Genomic DNA, 26,978 nt, shown 5'->3' with positions numbered 1-26,978 from the left:
CATGGTAAACCAGGGTAAAAGTACCCCACTGAGAGCTGCTCACTCACTGAAGAAAAGAACCCTGGTCTCAAGATCTGCCCTTGGATGATTCTAACATCATGTGACAGGTGAGACAGGTGGGTGAGCAGTGTCTGCACAGAACTCTACATACAGTTAGTAAAGTAGTTACTTAAACTGTTGTACCTTGTCACAGTTTTCTTTTCTCTTGTTTCTTTAAAAGACTGTCCACGTTGTGTGTGGTATTAGGTTCAACCATGTTTACATGTGTAGATATGTATCTGGTTATAATAACAGATGTATCTGACTCCCTGTAATGTGAGAAATGGTGCACCCTTAAGTCTGCTTAGATGTATGAGACAAAAATAATTTTATGTGATAAGAAACAGCCTTATTCAATATATATATATACATATATTTAAAAAGGAGCAGCACAGAGCAGACATAACTCTTTATTGCCCATACTCCTGACGACTAGGAAATGAAGATAAACTTTAGAAAAATACAATGCAAGAAAAGATTCAAGTTGAAAATATATTCCTTTGGTTAAAAATCATCCCCTTTGTGATCATTTGTACTCTTAACTCAGAGCAAGTCCCAGCAGCCACAGGCATGCTCTTGTCACTACTACATTGCACACTGCAGTGGTTCTCCAGTCTAGCAGGTATGGAGTTCACTGGCTGCAGCAACAAAAATGAACACGAAAGCCTTGGAGCAATCTTGATGGTGGTCTTTACTTTTGGTTCCTCAGACACATGTACTTTTCTTCAGATACTGTATAGCCAAACTTTTTGTAGAAGCCGACGTTTTGTGGTAGACATTCAAGGGTGATCTTGTAACAGTTCAGCTTCTTGCTTAGCAAAGTGAGAGTTGATAATAACCTAAAATTTTAAAAAAGGAAGTTTGGGAACCAAAATGGGCCTTGATGATGCTACAGATTAGTGTTATATACAAATAAAACTAGTATTTATTAAGTACTCCTTTAAGTATCAAATGATGAAGTTGATAAGCATTTAAATTCCTGAAGCATTTCTATTTTGTTTGAGACACAGTCCCCAGCCTATTAACTAACTCAGTCTACACCTCTGTATGGGAGGAGGGCTCCAGTGCATTGTGGGGGTCCGTTGTGCAGCTCTCCCTTAGATGGGCTCTAGGAATCACTGCAAGTGTGGTCATCCTCTAGCGCATCTAGCCAGCCTCTGAACATTTTTTTTTATGTATGAGGGGCTGGAGAGATGATTTTCCAGAAGACGGGTTCAATTCCTAGTACCTATATAGCTACTAATAGTATCTCTATTTCCAGGTGACATCTTTTACCCTCTTCTGGCTTCCTGGCTTACATAGATAGGTACCAGACATACAAGTGGTACACAGACATACATGCAGGCAAAACACCTATATGCATAAAATTTAAAAAAATTCACATGCAGGGCAGAGAGCTGACTTGGCATTAAACTAAGAACACTGGCTGCTCCAGGATCTGACCCCCGATTTGGTTCCCAGCAACCATTTGTAAAACCTGTCTCAGGGCTTCTAATGCTGCCGTCTGGCTTCTGAGATACCGGGAACATAAGTGATGCACAGATATATATGCAGGTGAAATACCCGCTCAAGGAAAACAATTTTTAAAAGTTCACATGTGAGCATAGGAATAGTGAGTGGCACACTTGTGATTCCACTATTTGAGAGGCTGAAGCAAGAGGATTGCTGTGAGTTCAAGCAAGGCCAGCTGAACTAACAACACAGCATGTTTGAGACAAGCACAGACTCAGAGACTCAGTTCTGTTTTTTTTTTGTTTTGGTTTGGTTTTTCGAGACAGGTTTCTCTGTGTAGCCTTGCACCTTTCCTGGGACTCGCTTTGTTGACTAGGTTGGCCTCGAACTCACAGAGATCCACCTGCCTCTGCCTCCCAAGTGCTGGGATTAAAGGGGTGGGCCACCACCGCCTGGCTGAGACTCAGTTTTAAAAATACCAAGTGCTGAGAAAGCAGCAGTGATGGAGTGCTTGCCAAGCATGTGTGTGAAGTTCTAGGTTCAATCCTCAGTACTGGGATTGGAGAATCTGAACACAGCCCCCAAAACCCCCCCTCAAAAAAAAACACTTGTTTTTTTTAATACTAAAGACTATCAAATTGTGAGAACGATAGCCCGCATTATTTTTATGAACGGCTTCTAACTGGCTGTGGTGTTACACCTGTAACAGCTAAGAGCTGAAGGCAAGAGGGTCTGGAATCAAAGCCTGTCTTCTACTATAGCAAACCAGAGCTTATGTCAAAAGACAAACCCTAAAATACGTTTGTGCCGGGGCAGGGGATGGAGCTCAGTGGTCAGGTTTGTCTAACATGCAGAATGTCCTGAATTCCTTATGAACACTGTAAGGTTGCAGGTGGGGTGCCTTTGTTCTAAATGTATCCAACTAAACACTTGCCATGTTCACATAATATGAGTAAGTAATAGCTATAGTCTTGAAACAGTCTGATTGTATAGCCTTGGCTGGCCTGGAACTGGCCACGTAGACCAGGTTAACTCACAGAGATATGCCTGCCTCTGCCCCTTATGAGCTGGGATTAAAGGTATGCCACCATGCCGAGCTTCATTAATCATCTTAAAAGCTGATTTTTTAAAATGTGGGTCAAATAAACTTGATTAGTCTGAATAATATGTGGACGTACTATTCAGAAATCATCTTACAAAGCCCAAGGAATAAGAATCCTGCATAAATATGTAATCTAAGGTGGGCCATGATGGTGCACCCCTTTAACACAAGCACTCAGGAGGCAGAAGCAGGCAGGGAAAAAAAAATGATCTAAATGCTAACTAAGGGGTTTTCTCCTGTTGTGTGTGCATTTAGACAGATCTTGTCACTAAAAGTTAAAAGAGTTTACTTTCCATAAGCCAGGCCTATTCTCCACTACTCCAGAGGCTGAGGCAGGAGGATCACAAGTTCATAGCCATACTTAATGAGGCCCTTGTCGCAAAAAGAGAAAAAAACCAGGCGAGATAGTACACTCCGTTAATCCCCACAGTCAGGAAGCAGAGGCAGGCAGATCTCTTTGAGTTCGAGGTCAGCTTGGTCTACAGAGTGAGTTCCAGGACAGCCAGGACTACATAGATAAACCTTGTCTCTACAACAAAATGGTGTGGAAGTGGGGGCTACTAGTGACACAACTCCGAGGTAGAACACAGTTCGATTACTTGCTACTCTGGTAAATGGAATATGTTTTCAATTCTCAAACTGGGGGGGGGGGGGGGGAGGTTAAAAACTAATGACACTATAATTTTTCATTAAATTCAGTCTAAGCTATAGAGTGAGAATGAGTTCAGAAACCAAAGGTCAGAAATAACAACCAGGAAAACCTTATGAAATACGTTTCTTGCCAAGAGACCAAACTGGGACAGGCCGTCCTGTCTTCCAGGGTTCCAGGTGCTTACTCACAGTTCGCCCAACTGCTTCCCTCTGCACTCATCACTAATGACGACTTCTTCTATTCTTCCCCTCTACAAAAAAATCATAGTGGGACAGGATGAGCGTTCAGCCTGTTTATCACTAAGGCAACAAGTACCAGTTATAGTGTATATCATGGAGAAAACAGGAAAGTCAGGTGTGCCTCAATCATTTTTAGCTATATCCCCAACCTCTGTTGTACTGTTTAAAGTTCCAATCCTAATCACCATAATGAAATCTTGTCATAAATATAGTATAGCCAGCACTGCTTACTAACAATTTACCACTTTTAAGTGCTGAAACCAAAACCCATAACCTACAGATCTCTTTGTCTGTTTCTGTCTCTCTGTGTCTGTCTGTGTCTCTCTCTCTCTCTCTCTCTCTCTCTCTCTCTCTCTCTCTCTCTCTCTCTCTCTCTCTCTCTCTTTGTGGTTTAGGGTGACAGAGTTTCTCTGTGTAGCCGAGGCTGTCCTGGAACTCACTCTGTAGACCAGGCTGGCCTTGAACTGAGAGATCCACCTGCTTCTGCCTCCTGAGTGCTGGGACTAGAGATGTGCCCCACCACACCTGAACAGAGTACATTTCTAATTGCTGCTTTTTTTCCTACATTCAGAGAGCATGTGTGTGTGTGAATGGCTTAGGGCATCTGTGGAGGTCAGACTACACCTTGTAATACTTCTCTCTCTCCACCATGTGGGTCCCAGGGATGGAACTTGAGTGGTTTGACTCAGCAGGACCTTAACCCCTTGAGTCATCTCAGTAGCTCATCTATCTGATTTTCATTGATTTGTAACTCACAGAAACTTCAGGAAAGTGTCTTCTGATGAAGAATTCCAGCAAGAAAAAATTAAGGTTTTTTTCTAATGAAGCTTCTAAGCTGGTTTCATTAGAAATCATCTGTGCACTTTACTTGTAGGCATTAATGTAAGCACATACCTTAGCACATGAATGGATAAATTTATGTTCTATGATCAGAGTTGCTGTAGCAACAATTTGTCCTAGGGTCACATCTTCTACAACTGTAACATAGTAATCCCCAGACTTCTTCTTGTGCTCAAAAGAGTCTGTGGAAATGTCAAAAAAGTGTTAGATGGTGGATAGTCAAGGAAAGCTCCAGGTGTGTCTGACTTTGTCTTTGAATAGTAAAGCCATTTTGCCATAGGGCTTTATTTTCCACTTTTTTTTTAAATACAAATCAAGTGAAGTAAATCGAGCATAAGATATTTGTTTATTGAGACAGGGTGTCACTATGTCCCACTGGCTATTTTAAAATTCAATGTGTAGGCCAGACTGGTCTCAAACTCAAAGAGATCCACCTGCCTCTGCCTCCCAAGCGCTGGGATTAAAAGTATGTGCCGCTACACCTGGCCAGTTTAAACTCGTAAAGCTACTATGTTATTTAAAATACCAAGGAGTTGAAATACCAACAATTAGCACTGAATGGTCCACACATTTAAAGTCATCTGTTGTTACATCATGGAGATGGAACCCAGAGGGAGAGCTTGCCTCTGTGCCCAGAAACACACACATAAAATCTACTAGCAAAGTAAGACTTGGGTCTTTTAGGTGAAAAACACTGTATTACAGATAAATTATACATGTAGCCAGTTCTGTGACTAATTGTCAATATCTGCCAATTTAATTTACATTTATTTAAAACTAACACTCAAAGATCTCAAAGAACATAGCTACAGGTTTTTACAAGAGCCTATTATGGGTGGAAGGGATGGCTGGGAGGTTAAGAGCACCTGCAACTCATTCAAAGGTCCTCAGTTCAATACCCAGCAACCATGTAGTGGCTCACAGCCATCTATAATGGGATCTGGTGTCCTCTTCTGGCGTGTAGGAATGTATGCAGACAGAACACTATACATAATAAATCTCAAGAAGGAGGAGGAAGAGGAAGAAGAAGAAGAAGAAGAAGAAGAAGAAGAAGAAGAAGAAGAAGAAGAAGAAGAAGAAGAAGAAGAAGGAAGAAGAAAACAAGAGCCTTGTTATATCCACGATTCATAGTCTTGGTTTCAAAATATTTTGACAAAACAGTTTTCCGTTTTTCCAATGTTTCAGGATTACATATTTGTTCTTTTAGAAATAGGATCTTTGTTTGGTTTGAAAGCACCTTACAAAGATAACACAGATATGTCCCCACTTAAGCAGTTTTTCAAAGTATACAACAAATAAAAGCAAAGCTGTGTTCCTGCAAATAATGTTTAGCACTTTATATTGCTGGAAAAACTACAATTTTCATCTAATCTGATATGTATGCAAACCCCAGGAGTTTAAAAGCCAAGTTATGTAGTTCTCAGATGCTGTTTAGTTTCAAAGTCTCACTCTATATAGGTCTGAAGTAGGAAAAAAAAATCAATGAAGGAAACTAGACAGTAAAAGTAGATGTCAACCTTCACTCAGCCTGGTTGGAGAAGTTACCTACTAAAGGAAGGGCAAAACTAGAAAATGGGAACAGGCTGTGTTAAAGGAAGAAGAGAAAGTAAGAGGGTTTCAGCTGTCCCTGCCAGTGATTAACTGTGATCTTGGGAAGGCTTCTCTGTGGGAACCCATTTTTTCATGTCTCAAAGCAGAAAGGGGATTGTTAGACTAACTCTAAGACACCTGCCAACCCTAATCCAATATAAAAGCAACAACAACAACAAACCTTTAAACACTGAAGAACAAAAGCATAGGAACACAATTTTTTTTTGTAGTTAATTGCATTTGGTATTTTGCCTGCATGTGTATCTGTGTGAGGGTGTCAGATCTTGGAGTTAGACAGTTGTGAGCTGCCATATGGGTACTTGGAGTTGAAACCAGGTCCTCTGAAGAGCAGTCAGAGCTCTTACCCACTGAGCCATGTCTTTTGCTGCCAGAACATAAACACTGAAGTTTTTTTTTTGTTTTTAATTTCATAATGAAATTTCTCTGCTTAACATAACCACACAGAAGGAGATAACCACAGTAAAAGGAAAATAACCCTAAAGTGGTCCCCCAGTAACTATCAAGGTATTGTTCAAACATTTGGATTCTATAAATGAGGATTGCTAGTTCATAACTTTCAGCTCTTTGAATAAGTGGGTACTGAACAGAGTTCTAACCATACAGACAAGGTACCCCGTGGTACTTACTCATGAACTGCTCAGGGCTGACGACGCCAGTCTCTGTCAACTGACTCAGTAACTTAAAAAAACCTAGTTTTCAAACATTTCAAGTCAAGAGAAAAGCAAAAGAAAGATTAAAATATGCAAATAAGTAAAATGTTCACTGAGTAGGTTAAAGGAAATTACTTTTTTAAAACTCCATAATCATTTTTCCATTATAATCCTTAATCAAGTTTTTGTTGATTAAACATGTAAATTTTTAGTCTGCAGTGTGCATTCATTGCACATATTACTGTATTAGATAAGGGCATTTTCATACAAGTACATATTGCATTATTTTAAAAATTTAAACTGCAACCTATTCTTTTTATAATCAGAAAGCAAATGACAGCCCTCAACAATATTTGCCTGCATGAGATTTTAGAATAATGCAGACCTTACTATCAATAGTTAAAGAACCAGCATGTACATTGTTCATTGCTATTAAAGTTTTATGTAAGGGATACCCCATTTTCCTTAACACTTGAAGTGCAGGATTCTCACCTCCACCGAATATCATTTGTAAGCTACAATGTAACTGATATAACATGTTGAGACAGCTTTCTAAATTTCTAATTTTACTAATGTTAATGCAGCCGAGGCATAGTGGTGCATGTGTTTAATCCCAGCACTCGGGAGGCAGAAGGCAGGCAGATCTCTGAGTTCAAGACCAACCTGGTCTATATAGAGAGTTCCAGGATAGCCAAGGCTAAATAGACCCTGTCTTTAAAAAAAAAAAAAAAATTAAATATAATGCTAAAAGTACATTTAGAACTCTGAGTCATAATTTTTTTCTTTTTTCTTTTGTATTTTTCTTTTTTCTTAGATTTATTATGTACACAGAAAAGGGTGTCAGATCTCATTACAGATGGTTGTGAGCCACCATGTGGGTGCTGGGAATTGAACTCAGGACCTCTTGAAGAGCAGTCGGTGCTTTTAACCTCTGAGCCATCTCTCCAGGCCCGGGTCTTAATTTTTCAACATGCAGTAATTCTAACCGAAGTTACTTTCCTCAAATACCTCTGAAGAAGAAAATAGGTAAAATGTTGATTTTTCATTACCAAAGTTTCAGAAAATTATTTTGGATAATTTAGATATTAAAGAATTACATTGGAGTAGATAAAACTCCTTCAATTTGTCTGTGAATGTTATTTCTGCATATCTAGCTTCTTGGAGAAAACTCTTTTCCATGTGTTTAGACAGTATAACTTCATTTTTGTTTTGGAGGCATCCTTTTGGAAGGAGCACTACTGTATTTAGTTATTTTAAATACATCATAGGCGTATTCCTGCCTCCATGATACATAACTATTACACCTGAGTGCTCCAGTCATTCCAAGGACAAAATCAAGTACTCTAAGTTAGCATCAGGCTTAGGAAGAAAGCATGGATTTCTAGTCAGGTTTGCAAACTAAAGTTGGGCCCATACCTTTATTCAAGTCGCCAGTACAAAGAGGCCTCAAAACCAAGCCTTCTCCAGGATTCACTGGAGAAATGGCTGGAGAAAATGTAGCTGTATTCTGACTCCAGTCCACTTCTTTGAGCAGACTTGGGTCAAACATAGGTGTTTCATCGGGTTTCATCTTCCCAGTAAAGTCTAAAATAAAATTTCAAATGTTAAAAGGCTTTATTAGTAAAGAAAACGTGTGCTGGATAAGGAAGTTAATTTCATATAAGTGGATTCTATACCATTTTATGAGCTACTTTACTTTAACTACCTAGACTACAACTGTAAACATGTAGAAAAAACAATTTTACTGTCAGATGAAAAATGGGCAGAAACTAAGGGTGAAAATAATGGGTGAATAAGAAGTTGAACAAGAAGAAAACTTTAAAACTCTATTTTCCAGGTCACTGGAGACATTTTATCCCTGTGATCTGGTGGTACTAGTGCAGTGATTCTCAACCTGTGGGTCACAACCCCTGTGGGGAGCCAGATGACACTTTCATAGGGGCCACATACCAGACAAACCTGTACCCTGTATTCCAGAGACTTACATTACGATTCATACAGGAGCAAAATTACAGTTATGAGGTAGGAACAAAAGTAATTTTGTGGTCGGGGTCACCACAGCATGAAGAACTGTGTTAAAAGGTCGCAGCTTTAGGAAGGTTGAGAACCAGTTCTCTAGTGTGACACTGACATCTTGTGGACTCGTGTTTGCACAATTCCAATCCTGCATTTTATTACTAGGCTCGGAAATCATGTGGTATCCCTGCACTAAAGACCCACTAGAGTATGGGAATGTGACTTGTTTCTGTTATGTGAACCACGAACAAGATAACTGAGCAGTTATTCAAATGACTTCATTATTCTCTGCAGTCACAGTAGTATTTGTCTTTAGCTATGACAGATACTGAGTGTCTGCATTTTGTTTTCATGACAGCTCTAAAAATCCTATGTTAGCTGCTTCTAAACATTTTCAGAATAACCAGTGTGTGTGTGTGTGTGTGTGTGTGTGTGTGTGTGTGTGTGTGTGTGTGTGTACACCAGACAGTGGAGCATGCTTGTAATCCCAGAATTTCAGGGACCAAATGAACAAGTGTTCATACCAATCTAGGTATGTTGTGGATTACTGTCTCAAAACACACATAAGACCAATGTGATATGAAACCCTGAAACCCTGTCTCAAAAAAAAATTTATGAAGTCATAATAAATTTTAACTAGTTAATAGTTTCAGTTTCCTGTACATGTCTTTAAATAGATTATTCTATTCTGTGCATAATCATAAAAACATGTAATATTAATTTGGTGAATACTTTATATTTGTTCATTCTTTAACAACAATAAAATATGTATCCTGATTTATCCCCAGGACAAAATAAACAGACCAGAAGTAGACAGGAGCTTGCTCAAGGCTCCTGGGTCAATAGGAATAACAAGACAACAGATGGCTTTACAGGTGCCAGTGTGGAGGCTACTCGGTTTAATGCTTGCTATTTCTAACAGTGAGCTAGCTCTTCCTTTGATTCTGCACATTACCACAAGTTACATCACTGAGGCAGAAGGATGTCACCTCCTTAACTACTAGGCTAGTATAGTTCCTTCCTCAAGCCATTGCCGTACAAGAGTCAGACCAGGGCTTAGGATCTCTATTTTGGAAAGAGAATTTCAGACTAATTAAAAGTGTAATAAAAGTATTCTGGAAAGACCCAGCACTAGGGAGGCAGAGCCAGGCGGATCTCTGTGAGTTCGAGGCCAACCTGGGCTACCAAGTGAGTTCAGGAAAATGCGCAAAGCTACACAGAGAAACCCTGTCTCAAAAACCAAACCAAAAGAAAAAAAAAAAAAAAAGTGTTCTGGATAGAAATAAGAACCCATTGTCCAGGCACCAAGAAATAACTATCGGGTTGTTTTAAGGTGTTTACAATACAGAGGCAGCTACATTTGTGTTCCCCTGAACGCTCTTCAAATAGTAAAACCCTGGTGGTGCCCAGGGAAGGGGATGAGGAACGATGTTGGGAAAGGGAAGGCAAGAGGTGATAGACACCAGATCCCCAAAGGGTTATCAATAGTTGATTTCCAAAAGAAATGTCTTGAAGGCTCCCAGATAAAGCTACACTCTCACTAAACTGCCTAGCTCGTATCATCTCAAAGTTAAATACGCAGCTCCCAGGTAACTAACACATGGAGATTCTTAGGGGGTGGGCCTGCAGGGAAGGCATGCATGCCCTGTCCCTTCCCCCGCAGCCCCACTCTGCAGTTCTCCCCCGTGGCCCCCACTCCCCGCCTCCCTTTATCCTTTGCTAAGCCAGTTACCACCCATGCTGAAAGGCCATTTTAGATAAGCTACCCTCCTGGCAAAGGTCAGAGCTCAAGGAGCAAGCAGAAAAGGCAACTTGTGATAGGCATGGTGATTTGGAGCCACCCATGTCCAAAGTCAGTGGGTGAGGAAGCACATTATCTACAAGGAAGCCACATAAATGATGAAGAAAGAACTAAACAAACCACATGATCATCACTTTCTAGGAAGAGGGATTCATCATGTAGCTTAGGTTGCCTTCCCACTCTGCTGTATGTGTGCTCATGGTGTAGGCATGTTTGCATGTGTGTTGGGTACATGTGCACATGTATGCCTGTGAATGTGGAGGCCCACGGCTGATCAGGTGTCCTCGATCACTCTCCACTTTGTATACTGAAACCAGTTCTCTCCCCAAACTCACTTTTTAGGTTGGTGTAAATAGCCAGTTTACTCAGCGCATTTCTCTGTCTCCTGGTGCTGTCATTCCCAGCCCACCCTACTTCTTTACATGGGTTCTGGCAATCAGTCAAGGAATTCTGGTCCTCAGTCTTGCACTGCAAACGATCTACCCTCTCAGCCACCTCCCCGGCCTACCTCCAACTCCTGATTCTGTCTCCATTTTCCCCACGTTGATCACGTTGAGAGTACAGAAGTGTCCCACCATACCAGACCCCTGAAGCACCTTAAATCAGTTTCTAGCACCCATCACTAAGTAGAGGAGGACAGCCATTGGTCCAGTTAAACCCAAAAGATCTAGGAACAGTCAAACTCCTTTTAAAACAGGATTTAGAAAACCTCAAAGAGGAAGAAGCCTATCTTCCTAGTCATACAGATATGCTGACAGAGGTCATGCCTCATTACAATCTAATAAAAATTCAGGTGAGGTGGCAGATACCTGTGACCCAGTACTAGGGAGGCTGGGGCATGGACACTGGGAGGTCAAGGCCAGCAGGGCTACCACAGTGACACCTACCTCAAAGAACAACACACACACACACACACACACACACACACACACACACACACACACACACGAAAACTCACCAAGGAAACTGGAGTAAACATGGAAAATTCTTTTTAAAGCTGGTTTTAAGATATCCCCACACCCACCCTACACCCGGGAATTGGGTGGGGCAAATTTAAGGCTAGCCCTGTACATGAAACCTTCATTCTTGAGCACTTAAAGATTCATCACCAGCTAACTAAAGTTTGGTTATATGAATAGAAATACACAAAATGTAAACTCTAATTCAAAGCACTGTCCCCCTACTCGTTTTGTGTGACTGCTAAATAAGAGTTCATTTACAAGGCACGAGTACCGCCTTTGCCCTAGTCTGGTAAGTCTCTAGTCAATGAATGAATGAAAGATGTAAGGTCTCATTTATCAATCATTTCAGAAAGTCACAAAGAAAAAAGACTGCCACAATGCCACTAGTGACAACACAAGTGTCACACAACAAACTATATAATAGTACCGAGGGTTTTTTTTTTCCCCAACTGAATACATTTTAGAGACTATTTCAATTTTGGCTTTCCAGCCTCTGAATGAGATTGGATACAAATGGGAAGCAGCTGCTTCTAGAAAGACAAAACGGAGCAACAAGTAGTGAGCATTGAAGACCAAGATTTACAAATTTCTAAACATGATCTACAGCCATATCAAACTCTCTGTGATGGGTGACCGGTAGGTAGAAAGCTCTCAAGTGTCTTCAACGCATGAAGTATTTCCCGATAGTGTATTTGATCTACACCATCTTTTTATCTCCAATCTAGTTGGATAGTTGGAGCACAGAGTTCCCAAGACCAGCCTGAAGGTCAAATGAGTGACAGCCTGTGATGAGGGTCCTCTCGTTTGTCCCATTGAGTTCTACAGCAGAAAACTAAACAGATGACAATCTTTGCATCATGGTATCTGTTTCTACCATACGAATCCTGCCTTAAAATACCTCAATTTCCTGAGACCCATGCTTGGATTAATTAAGGGCTGATTATCCCAACAAAACGAAACCCCATGTATTTTTACATGAACAAATTTTGTGTTCGCCTTACATAAACATTAGTTCCTGCACACAATAGAAATCACACAGTGTTTCTAGGGGTACAAGTCCCAGGTCCCTCACCCCAGGCTCCATACAGTCTGCGCAGGGGTTCTTTAGAGCTGGACTCTTCAGCCGCTCTGACCGCTGGACCGGTAAAAGGGAACTCAGGGTTAGCGCTCTTTCAGAGCGAAGGCGGCAGAGTCCCCAAGTCCCACGCCACGGACACTCCGGTCTCTAGGCCCTCCAGGACCCTGCCCGGCCGGACCGCGGGCCACCATGCATAGGAGCCAGGCTCCTGGGCAGGGGCGTCCCGGCCTCCGGGGTCTGCAGCCTCAGGGCGGTCCCAAGCCCGCCCTTCCTCCCGTCCCAGCCCCAGGTCACCTCACCGCACCGAAGCGATCCACGTTCCCCTCCTGGCACGTCAGTCTCCAAGCTGGTCACAGTGCTGCATCTGGATGCGGCTGCAGCGCCAGCACCACCCTCTTTTGTACCTTAACCCCCCACCCCACCCCCACCCCTGTACACACCCTACCTCTGAGCTGCAGCCAGAACGGTGGGGCCAAAGGTGGCCCGACCAACGCCTCAGCCCCGCCCCGCCTTCACACACAGGCTGCACATGCACAGTGCAAGCCACACACTCCACTAAGGCTCCGAGGCGCAAGAGAGTTGGATGGGGTGGGGCTCCGGGGCGCTTAGGCGACTCTGAGGTCTGGGGCAAGGACCAGGGCAAGGCTTGAGGTGTCAGTTTACCTTCCAGGCAAGTCTTCTTTTTTTTTTTTTTTTTTTTTTTTTTTCCTATCATCACCTTGATACAGTACAAATTCTTGTCCTAATAGTGAAATGTGATTGAGTAAATGTGATTGATGTGAAATAGTGATTGAGTAAAACCAAAACTTATTAAAAGCCACAGTCATCCTAGGGACGTCCCCCTTGCTATGTAGCTTCCCTGGACCTGTGGGTTGCAGTCTGATTGTCCTTTGCTTTACATCTAGTATCCACTTATGAGTGAGTACATACCATGTTTGTCCTTCTGAGTCTGGGTTACCTCACTCAGGATGATATTTTCTAGTTCCATCCATTTGCCTGCAAGTTTCATGATGTCATTGTTTTTCTCTGCTGAGTAGTACTCCAATGTGTATATGTACCACATTTTCTTAATACATTCTTCAGTTGACCAGGCATCTAGGATGTTTCCAGGTTCTGGCTATTATGAATAATGCTGCTATGAACACAGTTGAGCATGTATCTTTGTGCTATGATTGAGCATTCCTTGGGTATATGCCCAAGAGTGGTATGGCTGGGTCTTGAGGTAGATCGATTCCCAGTTTTCTGAGAAACCGCCATACTGATTTCCACAGTGGTTGTACAAGTTTGCACTCCCACCAACAGTAGAGGAGTGTTTCCTTTGCTCCGCATCCTCTCCAATATAAGCTGTCTTCAGTGATTTTGATCATGGCCATTCTGACAGGTGTAAGGTGGTATCTCAGAGTCGTTTTGATTTGCATTTCTCTGATGACTAAGAATGTTGAGCATTTCCTTAAATGTCTTTCATCCATTTGAGATTCTTCTTTTGAGAATTCTCTGTTTAGCTCTATAGCTCATTTTTTAATTGGATTGTTCAGTATTTTGATGTCTAGTTTCTTGAGTTCTTTATATACTTTGGAGAATCAGTCCTCTGTCAGATGTGGAGTTGGTGAAGGTCTTCACCCATTCTGTAGGCTGTCTTTTTGTCTTATTGACTGTGTCTTTTGCCCTACAAAAGCTTTTCAGTTTCAAGAAGTCCCATTTATTAATTGTTGCTCTCAGTGTCTATGCTACTGGTGTTATATTTAGGAAGTGATCTCCTGTGCCAGTATGTTCAAGAGTACTTCCTAGTTTCTCTTTTACCAAGTTCAGTGTAGCTGGATTTATGTTGAGGTCTTTGATCCACTTGGACTTGACTTTTGTGCATGGCGACAGATATGGATCTATTTGCAATCTTTTACATGTTGACATCCAGTTATGCCAGCACCATTTGTTGAAGATACTTTCTTTTTTCCTTTGTATAGTTTTGGCTTCTTTGTCAAAAATCAGGTGTTCATATGTGGGTGGATTAATGTCAGGGTCTTCAATTCGATTCCATTGGTCTGTATGTCGGTTTTTATGCCACTACCAAGCTGTTTTTATTACTATAGCTCTATAGTGGAGCTTGAGGTCAGGGATGGTGATGCCTCCAGAGGTTGCTTTATTGTACAGGATTCTTTTTAGCTATCCTGGGTTTTTTGTTTTTCCATATGAAGTTGAGTATCGTTCTTTCCAGGTCTGTGAAGAATTGTGTTGGTATTTTGATGGGGATTGCAGTGAATCTGTAGACTGCTTTTAGTAAGATTGCCGTTTTTACTATGTTAATCTTACCTATCCATGATCATGGAAGATCTTTCATTTTCTGATATCTTCTTCAATTTCTTTCTTTAGAGACTTAAAGTTCTTATCATACAGGTCCTTCACTTGTTTAGTTAGTGTTACCCCAAGGTATTTTATATTATTTGTGGCTAAAGGATGATGTTTCTCTGATTTCTTTCTCAGCCCTTTTATCATTTGTGTATAGGAGGACTACTGACTTTTTTGAGTTGATCTTGTATCCTGCCACTTTACTGAAGGAGTTTATCAGCTGTAGGAGTTCCCTGGTAGAATTTTTGGGGTCACTTATGTATACTATCATATCGTCTGCAAATAGCAAAAGTTTGACTTCTTCCTTTCAAATTTCTATCCCTTTGATCTCCTTTTGTTGTCTTATTGCTCTGGCTAGAACTTCAAGTACTGTATCGAATAAATATGGAGAGAGTGGACAGCCTTGTCTTGTTCCTGATTTTAGTGGAATCTCTTTGAGTTTCTCTCCATTTAATTTGATGTTGACTGTTGGCTTGCTGTAAATTGCCTTTATGTTTAGGTATGTTCATTGTATTCATAGTCTCTCTAAGACCTTTATCATAAAAGGGTGTTGGATTTTGTCAAAGGATTTTTCAGCATCTAATGAGATGATCATATGTTTTTTTTTTCTTTCAGTTTGTTTATATGGTGTATTACATTGACAGATTTTCCTATGCTGAACCATCCTTGCATCCCTGGGATGAAATCTACTTGGTCATGGTGAATACTTTTTTTGATATGTTCTTGGATTCAGTTTGCCAATATTTTGTTGAGTATTTTTACATCAATGTTCATGAGGGAGACTGGTCTGTAATTCTTTTTGTTACATCTTTGTGTGGTTTGGGTATCAGGGTAAACTGTAGCCTCATGAAAAGAGTTTGGTAATGTTCCTTCTGTTTCTATTGTGTGGAACAATTTGAAGAGTATTGGTATTAGCTCTTCTTTGAAAATCTGATAGAATTCTGCACTGAAACCATCTGGTCATGGCCTTTTTGGTTGGGAGAATTTTAATGACTATTTCTATTTCCATAGGGTTTATTGGTCTATTTAAATACTTTATCTGGTCTTGATTTAACGTTGGTATGTGTTACCTATCCAAAAAATTGTTCATTTCTTTCAGATTTTCCAATTTTGGGGAGTACAGGTTTTTGAAGTATGACCTGATGATTCTCTGGATTTCCTCAGTGTCTGTTGTTGTGTCTCCCTTTTCATTTCTGATTTTGTTAATTTGGGTGCTCTCTCTCTGCCTTTTGGTTAGTTTGGATAAGAGTTTGTCTGTCTTGTTGATTTTTTTTTCAAAAACCAATTCTTTGTTTCATTGATTCTTTGTATTGTTCTCTTGGTTTCTATTTCATTGATTTTAGCCCTCAATTTGATTATTTCCTGGCATCTATTCCTCCTGGGTGAGTTTGTTTCTTTTTGTTCTAGAGCTTTCAGGTGTGCTGTTAAGTCACTATGGTGAGATTTCTCCAACTTCTTTATGTGGGCATTTAGTGCTATGAATTTTCCTCTTAGCACTGCTTTCATAGTGTCCCATAAGTTTGGGTATGTTGTACTTTCATTTTCATTGAATTCTAGGAAACCTTTAATTTCTTTCTTTATTTCTTCCTTGACCACTGGTGTTTTAGGTGGGCATTATTCAGCTTCCATGAGATTGTAGGCTTTCTATAGTTTTTGTTGTTGTTGAAATCTAACTTTAAGGCATAGTGGTCCGATAAAATACAGGAGGTTATTCCAATGTTTTTGTATCTGTTGAGATTTGCTTTGTGACCGAGCATGTGGTCAATTTTTGAGACTGTTCCATGGGGTGCTAAGAAGAAGGTATATTCTTTTGTGTTAGGGTGGAATGTTCTGTAGATATCTATTAAGTCCATTTGAGTCATAACATCTGTTAGGTCCTTTATTTCTCTGTTAAGTTTCAGTCTGGTAGATCTGTCCATTGGTGAGAGTGGTGTGTTGAAATGTCCCACTACTAGTGTGTAGGGTTTGATGTGCAATTTAAGCTTTAGTAATGGTTCTTTTACAGATGTGGGTGCCTTTGTATTTGGGGTATAAGTGTTCAGAATTGAGACTTCATCTTGGTGGATTTTCCCTGTGATAAATATGTAATGTCCTTCCCAATCTCTTTCGATTGATTTTAGTTTCAAGTCTGTTTTATTAGATATTGGGATAGCTACACCAGCTTGCTTCTTAAGTCCATTTGATGGAAAAAAAAAAAGGCTTTTCCCAGCCTTTTACTCTGAGGTAGTGTCTGTCTTTGAAGTTTAGGTGTGTTTCTTGTATGCATCAGAAGGATGGATCCTATTTTCTTATTCTTTTAGCCTGTGTCTTTTTATAGGTGAGTTGAGACCATTGATGTTGATGGATATTAATGACCAGTGATTCATAATTCCTGTTATTTTTTGGTGGAAGTGTTGTGTTTCCCTTCTTTGGTATTTGTTGGTGTGGGATTTTCTATAGCCTGAGTTTTCATGGATGTGTTTAATTTCCTTAGGTTGGATTTTTCCTTCTAGTGTTTTCTGTAGGGCTGGATTTGTAGACAGGTATTGTTTTAATCTGGTTTTATCATGGAATATTTTGTTTACTCTGTCTATGGTGATTGAGAGTTTTGCTGGGAATAATAGTCTGGGTTGGCATCCGTGGTCTCGGAGTATCTACATAACGTTTGTCCAGGACCTTCTAGCTTTCATAGTCTCTATTGAGAAGTCTGGTGTTATTCTGATGGGTCTGCCATGATATGTCACTTGGCCTTTTTCTTTGTGACTCTTAATTTTTTTTTTGTTCTGTATGTTTAGTGTTTGTTTTTGTTTTTTGTTTTTTGTTTTTGTTTTGGTTTTTGGTTTTTTGAGACAGGGTTTCTCTGTGTAGTTTTGCACCTTTCCTGGAACTCACTTTGTAGACCAGGCTGGCCTCGAACTCACAGAGATACAGAGATCCTCCTGCCTCTGCCTCCCGAGTGCTGGGATTAAAGTTGTGCACCACCACAGCCCGGCCTAGTGTTTTGATTATTATGTGGTAAGGGAACTTTTTTTTTTTTTGGATCCAGTCTATGTAAGCTTCTTGTATCTTCATAGGTATTTCTTTCTTTAGGTTTGGGAAAGTTTTCTTCTATGATTTCATTGAATATATTTTCTGTGCCTTTGAGTTGGTATTCTTCTCCTTCTTCTATCCCTATTATTCTTAGGTTTGGACTTTTCATAGTGTCCCAAATTTCCTGGATGTTTTGTGTTACGACTTTTTTGGCTTTAGCGTTTTCTTTGACTGACAATCTATTTTCTCTATTGTGTCTTCAACGTCAGAGATTCTCTGTTCCATCTCTTGCATTCTGTTGGTTATGCTCACATCTGTAGTTCCTGTTCGTTTAGTCAGATTTTCTATTTCCAGCATTCCATCAGTTTGTGTCCTCTTTATTGTCTTGATTTCAATTTTCACATCTTGAGCTGTTTCCTTCTCCTGTTTAATTCTTGGCTTTCTTTCATTTCTTCCAATTTTTTGTTTGTTTTTTTTTCTTCCATTTCTTTAAAAGAATTCTTCATTTCCTCTTTAAGGGCCTCTATCATCTTCTTAAAGTCATTTTTAGGATTGATTTCTTCTGCGTTGGTATGTTCAGGTCTTGTGGGTGTAGAATCACTAGGTTCTGATGTTGTCATATAGGTCTTTATGTTGTTGCCTGTATTTTTGCACTGCCATCTACTCATCCCTGTAAAGGTAAAAGAGAACCAGCTCCACACATTGGTACTCTATCCTCCACATGTGTGCTGTAGCAAGTATGCTGCCACATGCATGTACATATAGACAAAAATAATAAATACAAAAAGATTGGTTTAAACAAAAGTGGTAGCAGAGGAAAAACAGATGAGCTACTGGGTTTATTGGAAAGCATTGCTAGCTGGCAGGACTTGATACTTGATGGATATAGGTTCTGAGGGTGTGAGGATAAAGATGAATCTGTCTTTTGATTGAACAACTCCAAGATGGCTCATCACTGTTAGAGAGGAAACAAGGGGTGATTTGCAGAGTAAAATCAAGAGTTGGGGTTTTGTTTTTTTGTTTTCTTTTTTACTTGGTTTTCTGTTGCAGAGCATTAAACTAATAACCTTGTACATGCTAGACAAGTGCTACACTCCTATCCTAGCCTCTGAGAATTTGATTCTATCAAGGTTAGAAAGAATAGAGAGGAAGTACACAGTTACACACATGTATTCAGGAGACAGACTCCTGTGTGTAAGGAGTGGATGAAGAGTTAAGACGGGAATATAGCTAGTGGTAGCCTGCTTCTGACCTAGCTTGCTGGCATGGACAGGGCTTCAGGTTCAGATTCCAGTAGCAGGGTAAAGGAGCGTTTGATGTAGTTGCATTTGCCATGCTCATACACCTGTAAGTCCAGGAAAAGAGGGTCAGAAGATCAAGGCCAGTCTCAACCAAATGGCACATTGGAAGTCAGCCAGGGTTCTTTGCGACTCTGCCTCCAAAACAAACAAGCAAACAAACAAACAAAAAAAACCATTTCAAAGGCAGAACACTAGGGCACTCAGGCATACAAAGGATGAGGAAATAAAACTAACAAAGGAAGATCCCAGTGGTCTGCTCTCAGAGGTGTTGGGTGAAGACTGCAGAAGGAAGGAGTGATCCCCTATTTCAAAGAATTTGAAGTCCCTGTGGGAAAGTATGTTCAAAGAAAACTAGGAAAGGAGAATTTTGTTTTTGTTGATTCTTAGAACCATTTAATAAGATTACAGATTTAAGTTTAGGTCCCTCTACCCTTTGTACTATTTTAACATAGAATTAGACCATTATAGCTAATGCCCCAGTGGCAGAAGATCCATTCTGTCTGGCAGTGAGCTATTGGCACTATTGAATTTCTAATTATCAGTAACCTTTTGACAGTTACCAGGTAGGAATTGTGAACCTTCATTGTGGATGTAACGGTCTTACTGAATAAGAAACACAGAGCCAAATGCAGAGTTAAAAGCCCAAGAGGTCAGAGCAGTAGCTAAGAGCTGAGACTAAAACCCTTTCTTACCCCTCACTGCTGCCGCTGCCGTTCTTCCCCTCTGAAAGAGACCTACTTCCTGTGTGTCTGTCTTTTCATTGACTTTCTGTTCTGCCTTCTCATTGGTTGTAAGCCCAACCATATGACCTCCTCGACACTGCCTGTCTGTACAGACCTCCAGGTCTCTATGGTTGGTGTTGAGATTAAAGGCATGTGTCTCCATGCTGGTGGTGTCCTTGAACACACAGAGATCTGCCTGTCATGTGATTGGGATTAAGGGCGTGTGCTACCACCGCCAGACTTCTGCTATGGCTTGCTAGTAGCTCTGACCCCCAGGCACTTTTATTTATTAACATACAAATAAAATATCACCATACTTCATTCCGTTTGTGAGACTATGGTACCAGCCCTTTTGGCTGTAAACTAAGAATACAAATGTCCACATTAACCATTGTTTGGGTATTTAAAAATATAAATGTATATCTGAACTAATTAAGGTATTTTTTTTAGGAATACGAAGCCATCTACTTAGCAAAATTAACAATACAGATGATGTCACCACTCCAGATAGAAAGGTCCTTATCTGTTCATTCTGGTACCACAGGTAAGGGTGTTTTCTTTTTCAGAAGATTGAAGAGAAAGGTACTGGTGGGGAGTAGAAAAGCATCTGATAAACATTCAATGTACTACTGAGCAATCTGAGATGTTTAGAAACGCTGAACCAACTATTTACAGTTTCAAAGGATTAGCTGTCTAGTGAATAAACAGTGTATGTACCTCTGATGTGCATAAACTATAACGCAGAGACAATTATAATAGCCGTTTGAAGAGCATGTATCTCTTGGACCCACATGGTACAGCAGAGAACTGCCTCTATCTTCCAAGTGCTAGAATTAAAGGTGTGTACCACCATACCCACCTACTCCTTTGCTCTCTCCTCTGATCCACTTATTTCATAGTTAACAGTCTAAGCAAACTCTCAACTTTTTATCTTCTTTTCCAAGTTCTTACTGCTCATTTGTAACAGTTCTTGTAAGATTAGAGCAGGTTATGGGCCTATTGTTGAGCTGGCATTTAAGCACAAGTCGAGAATGCACCATTCAGGCCAGATGCTCCTTTCTTGGCCTCAGCTTCCCAGTTATCCTTGACTCTTTAATCTTGACCGTCTCTCCAATCACTGTTTCAACACTGTAATGTTTGCCCGAACCTTTAAAGCACACTTCCTTCCAAATAGTACTTTAAACAAAGGCTAGTTAGGTCAACACGAGCCTCTGAGCCAGATTATCCTGGTATATTCTGTACTTTGTAGTCAAATTTATTTTCTTACTTGTAATGATGTTTTGGTTTGGCCAAGACTTCATTGACTGTTCTCAAAGAAGTGTAAACTGGGAGATCTAATGGTTCTTATGCAGAGCCACAGGTAGCAAAGGTTCCCCTATGTAGTAAAAGCCCTTCTGGCTTTTCAGTTTGTGTTTCATTGCTCCTCTTTGTGTCTACCCTCCAAAAAACTAAATGGATGGTCTCCTGCAGTGGTTTTCTTACTGTGCGTTAAGATTCATCTTCGCTGTTCTTCCACACAGCTTAGATGCCATCTCCTCAAATTAGGCAGGGTTAGTGCACTCTTCTCCAACCCGTAGTCGGGGAGTCCTGGAGAAGTGCATCACTGCGCCTGAAACTCCTATCACCTGTATTTAGCTTTAGGAGTTTCTTTCCACTTTTACTCTATTGATGCCATATTTACATCTTTATTAATCTTCTAGTGTAGCAATCACGTGGTTGAATTTGCAGTCTGAATTATATTATGATTTAGCACAACTCTAAATCTACAGCCATGCTGTCGTTAGTCACAGAGCACAGTTGACTCCCAGTTTAACTGTTCCTTCAGGTTTCCCTCCAGGAGACCCCCTTTCTCTCTCTCTCTCTCTCTCTCTCTCTCTCTCTCTCTCTCTCTCTCTCTCTCCCTCTCTCTCTCTTTCTGAGACAGGGTTTCTCTTTGTAGCTTTGCGCCTGTCCTGGATCTCGCTCTGTAGACCAGGCTGGACTTGAACTCAGAGATCCACCTGTCTCTGCCTCCCAAGTACTGGGATTAAAGGCCTGTGCCACCACCATCCAGCGAGACCCTTTTCTGAATGTAACTACAGGCATGTAGAGATAATTTTCTTTCGTTGTGGGATGTTTCTGTACAGTGGTCTCTGGTGTAGGAAATCAATCAGATCTATATACTTTCTTTGCTCCAACCCATCAGTCTGGATGAGAAAGCCACAGCTTTAGCAGAAAAATATCTTCAACTGCTTTTCTTCATAACAGCAACTGTGTGAACAGGAAATTATAACTAAAAATCATATGTACACAAACTCACCTACTAGATGTGCTGTCCTACGACATGTTTATGTTGCCTCAACAGCATAAAGTTGGTGATAAGCAGATTTAATGTATCACTCACTCTTGAAAAGTTCTACTTTTCATGCTATTTTAAAACTGATGTTTATTATGTGCAATACCTTAGACATTAAGTTGCTAATGTAACTTTACTTCATGATGCAACATAAAGAATTGACTAAAGTTTGCCCTAAATTCAAGCATGAAATTTTGGTAACACTTGTACTGTATCACTTAGTGAAAGAACAGATTTTTTGCTGCCTGTAGTCTGAAATGAACTCATGTAAGTTTTGCCTTTCTTTTGTATCATTCGGTAAACTTTAGGTAGTTTGAAGAGAACACATGAGGAAGAGGATGATTTTGGAAACATGCAAGTGGCAGCAGCACAGAATGGCTGACCTCTGAGGACTGATCCACGGATGTGAATTTCTTTTTGGAAAGGAGAGAATCCTAGTGATAATTGTAAAGTGGTAAAAACACAAATAGTTTCTTTTCAATTATATGTTGCTTCCAGACATGTTTCTCTGCAACTTGTTGAGCAACACTTTAAGATGGTGGACTTCTACAGTAGATGGCGATGATGGGTGATGGGTTTACTTTACAAACAAAACAAAACAAAAAACCACTTTACGGTTTTATCGTAAACCAAGAATTTTTAACTTGCAAAGACGTATTATTGCAATAATGCACTTTTCATACTTGAAATTTATTTGTATGATATAAAGTTATTTACTTAGAGCAAAATGCAAGTTAGGGGGACTTGTTTATAAATGTTGGATAATTTATAACAAATTTCCTAAATGTTCCTATAATGTTTCCTAAAAACTCATTTTGAGTTATATATATTACATTTAAAGTAATTTCACAGTTCACTTTTCTGATGGAGCCTCTTACAGAAACATTAACAAAATGTAGAACTCTTTCACATTTTTTAATATAATTCAGTAACTTAATTACCATTTTTTGAAATTTCTTAGCCCTTTATTTTTAAATCATGACTTTCATCAACTACATTACTAATCCAATGAATACTTCCTTTCCAATTGCCTTTCTTATTCTAAACAAGAAAAAAAAGTTGTAATGATCGAAGAAAGAGGTCTTACTTTCCAAAACCAGATACTCAAATATAAGGGTAGTGTTCTATTTCCATCTCCATTTTTTTCTTTTTGTTGTTTGTTTAAGCCAAATGTTGACTTGGTCTTTTCAGAGTTGCCTAGCCCTTTTTACCTTTGTCCAAAATGGTTCAAAATAGACTCTTAAGAAACCAAACCAATGTAGCACTGTTTCTTCAATATGAAACCCCCAAAAGAAAAGTGCCTTGAATCAACAATTAAATCCTCATGACCTCTAAATTAGTATCTAGAGCAGTGAAAAGCTAACATTTTCTGTAATCTGTTTTTAAACCATAAATTAAACTGAATCTGTGAAGCTTGAAGAAAGTCAATGATTTGGAAGGAGACATTTATTTCTTCATTTCACATTGTCTTGCTTCTGTGAGGTTGTTCAGCTGACAGCTTTGCTTAGGAGATTCATTGGATAAAGCAGTTTGTGGATGGCTTCAGGGTATTATAAATTACTGTTTTGACTTGTTCTTAAATTCATTCAAGTTTACCCCATAATTTGCATTAGCTAAGTAACTTTATGGCTCTTTAGTTTTCCATGTTTTTAATCTATATGTATAAGAGTTGTTCTACAAACCCCATTTTGCTATTTTAAGTGTGATGTGCAGAAGAGAGAAGTGTTTTTAACTTTTTGTATCTGATGACTTTAGGGTAGCACAAACACAGCTCCTTTATAGTTGACATTTCTCAGTCCTCTCTCGAGGTGCTTTCCTGTTGGGAATGAGAGCTGTCCATTTCCAGGGTACCATGAGGCACTGTGCAGGCAGCCTGTCAGACTTAGTTACTGTAACAATACAGAGAAGGCTCTGTCCTGCACAGTGGGAGCCTGACTATAAACCAGAGTTACTGTTAACTAGAGGTAATTCCTCTTCGGAGTTTGCATCCCATCTCTCACCTTTCCCTCCAAAACCAGCATTGGGATCCACTATTCTGTTGTGTCACTGGTGTGCTGGGCTAGTGGAGTCAGGATTACATTCAGCGTTCAAAACTTCCTATGTACTCACCATCACTGGACAGGTCAACAAAAGATCTCTCTTGCAGTCAACTCATAATCTATGACTCATTGAACAGAAATTGTGCTTAAAGTAATCTCCGTATAAAATGACTTTTCAAGATGAGACATTTGAAATATTCTTAAGTTTCATAAAAATACATACTCTTCTTTAGGAGTCTGGCCAAAATTACAGAGTAGGCTATTGATAGTCATTTGTAGCTGGTAATCTTCCATTTTTCTAACCAGTCATTTTTATGTTCTCACGTGAAGTGCCTATCCAACACGATATACTGGAGATAGTCTCAGACACTCGGGACTGCCATCATGTTGAGCACAGTTGATGTGAACAGTGAGGTTCCTTCTTTCCTAAGAAGCCTGCAAGTTTCTTGTTTTCTTCCACTGTGTTTACTAAGTAGCTGTCTTAGGTTCCGTTTCCAGTGATGTTTTGTAACAGCCAACTGTGATAAACTTAACCAATCATGTCGTATTCTCTAGAACTGAATAATGAATGTCCACCCAGTTTCAGCAGTAAATTAGTCATCTGGGTTCAGAATTAAAAGTACATTTTTATCAAAACATAGGGAACTTCATTATCCTCATTTTGAAAGTTTTGAGATAGATACTGGAAACTTTGGAGTGGGGGTGGGTCTTCTCTTAGTTTCACTGATTCCTGTTAATTTCTTGTCTAGTAGATGTTGACTTGTACCAACTCTGTGGTAGGAATGTTCAAGTGTGATAGCTTTGCTACGAACTTTCAACCACTAGTAGAGCAGAAAATTCATTTGCAGGGGTATGGGGTTGTGCTTAATCTGAGTCTAGAAGAAATGTCAGAAAATGCTAAGCATGTCCTTTGTAAGAAAACATAAGGTTCCTGATTGTTTAATTACTATGGTAATTCAAACTAATTAGAAGTTTTTAAGTGCAATCTTGAATTATGAAGTTGAGATGTATATATTAGGATCTCAATTTGATGTAAAGTAAATGAGCAGTTACCTGACGGATTTTTTTTTTTAAACTGGTTTAATCCATGAGCCTAAAGCATAGCTTCACTTCAGTATTTACGTTATCTTTGTCCATTTAACAACACTCCAATAAGGAAATGATAGGAAATAGCTGAGACTTACTCAAGGATTTTATTTATTTTTTTAATTAGGAAAATAAGTTTCTAGAGTCTTGAGTGCTGGATATTCTTTGTCTTTCCCATTCATGGCAGCTAAAGAAAAAAAAAATCACTCAAAATATTCAGGTTTACACGTTAAGCTCTCTCACAGGGAGCTGCCATACCTCACAGTTCAAAGTGTTTTCTCAATCAGTAACGTGATACTGACATGTAATTGCAATTTACTATGCAGCAAAAAATGACTCAAGAAAAATAACATACAGTGTCTCTTTACCTCTGTATAGGCAATGGTTTACATTACTCTGCTTTTAACATTTGTACTCAGATGAAATGCTTCTGTATGTATAGGAATGTCACAGATGCAAGATGCTGCTAGCCTGGGCACAAAGTATTAAAATTATTTTGTGAAGACTGGTGGTTGTATTAAAACTGTTGTGCCATTGTACCTCAACAGATGATTGAGAAGCTCATTCATACTCCTTATGCCTCAAAACTTCTTTGTCTTCTGGGTAAAAGTAACCCAGCTTTACTCCCACATATTAAGAAGGGTGAGTGAACATTTAATATTGAAACTGTTTTCAGTCGGTGACATAATACAACTGTTTCTGTGAAGGGGGATTAAGAGAAGACCTCAAAGACTCCATGGGATTGTTGAAATACTAACATAGTAGATGGTTTTACCCCAGAGTTTAAAGGTAAGCAATAGAGTAAGGTACTCAATTTTCACTTTGGGGGAGGCTTATTTGACATGGGTAAAACTTAATGAAGCCCTGTCAAGGTTACAGGATTTCTGAAGACAAAACTGTTACTTTCATTAGTGACCGGTCACTTAGTTCGCTGAACTAACTGTCAGAGATAAAGTCTGCAGACAAAGTATTTCTATTTTGGAAAATCAACCTAATGATTAGAGGGAAATCCAAATCCAATTGAAGTAACCCCCAAAATACTAAAAACTAATTAGGCTGTTTTGAGCCATGTCTTAACCTCAGCGACTCAAGCCGATCATGGTGGTGCATGCCTGTAATACCAGCTCTTGGAACGTGCTTGGGAGTTCAAGGCTCTATCTTCTACTGCGTGGTGAGTTCCTGCTAGCCTGGGTTACAGATTACCCTGTCTCAACAAACAAGAAAACACAAGACAAGATTCTAACATGAGAAACTATTCATATAAACAAGTTTAATGTAATTACATGGAATGCAAAAGATTAGAACCATTGTTAATAAAGTATCTATTTCTTCTACTTTAAAAAATCATTACAATAAATAAAACAGGACAGTGATCAGAATAACAGTACCATTCTAATCACATTAAATAGAAAAGCTACTGTTATTTTAAGGATGTAACAAAGGAAGTACCATACGTTTTTTTGTGACTCAGAGGCTTCAGATGGCCATGATAAACCAGGGTAAAAGTACCCCACTGAGAGCTGCTCACTCACTGAAGAAATGAACCCCGGTCTCAAGATCTGCCCTTGGAGCCGGGCGGTGGTGGCGCACGCCTTTAATCCCAGCACTTGGGAGGCAGAGCCAGGCGGATCTCTGTGAGTTCGAGGCCAGCCTGGGCTACCAAGTGAGTTCCAGGAAAGGCGCAAAGCTACACAGAGAAAC

At 39.8% G+C, this 26,978-nt stretch overlaps 1 protein-coding gene and 1 long non-coding RNA gene across 2 annotated transcripts; one reads left to right on the top strand and one right to left on the bottom strand.

The window, feature by feature from the left end:
- Window positions 1-482: 482 nt before the first annotated feature.
- On the bottom strand, window positions 483-12,795 carry LOC131919513 (glucosamine 6-phosphate N-acetyltransferase-like). Its single transcript, XM_059273774.1, has 6 exons — window positions 12,742-12,795; window positions 8,002-8,169; window positions 6,562-6,624; window positions 4,379-4,506; window positions 3,434-3,495; window positions 483-878 (listed from the first exon to the last, which is right to left on the bottom strand). Exons 2-6 carry the CDS (start codon window positions 8,153-8,155, stop codon window positions 731-733), a joined length of 555 nt encoding a protein of 184 aa, XP_059129757.1. The 5' UTR covers window positions 8,156-8,169; window positions 12,742-12,795; the 3' UTR covers window positions 483-730.
- A 7,420-nt stretch (window positions 12,796-20,215) lies between these two features.
- LOC131920095 (uncharacterized) lies at window positions 20,216-22,651 on the top strand. The gene is made up of 2 exons (XR_009381502.1): window positions 20,216-20,361; window positions 22,461-22,651. It is a non-coding gene; the product is annotated as an uncharacterized LOC131920095 (long non-coding RNA).
- The last annotated feature ends 4,327 nt before the right edge of the window (window positions 22,652-26,978 follow it).

The sequence above is a fragment of the Peromyscus eremicus genome, chromosome 9 (genome assembly GCF_949786415.1).
Source record: "Peromyscus eremicus chromosome 9, PerEre_H2_v1, whole genome shotgun sequence".
NCBI classification, from domain to species: Eukaryota; Metazoa; Chordata; class Mammalia; order Rodentia; family Cricetidae; genus Peromyscus; species Peromyscus eremicus.
The sequence above is the reverse complement of the archived record's forward strand: the minus strand, read 5'-3'. Positions and strand labels throughout refer to the sequence as shown.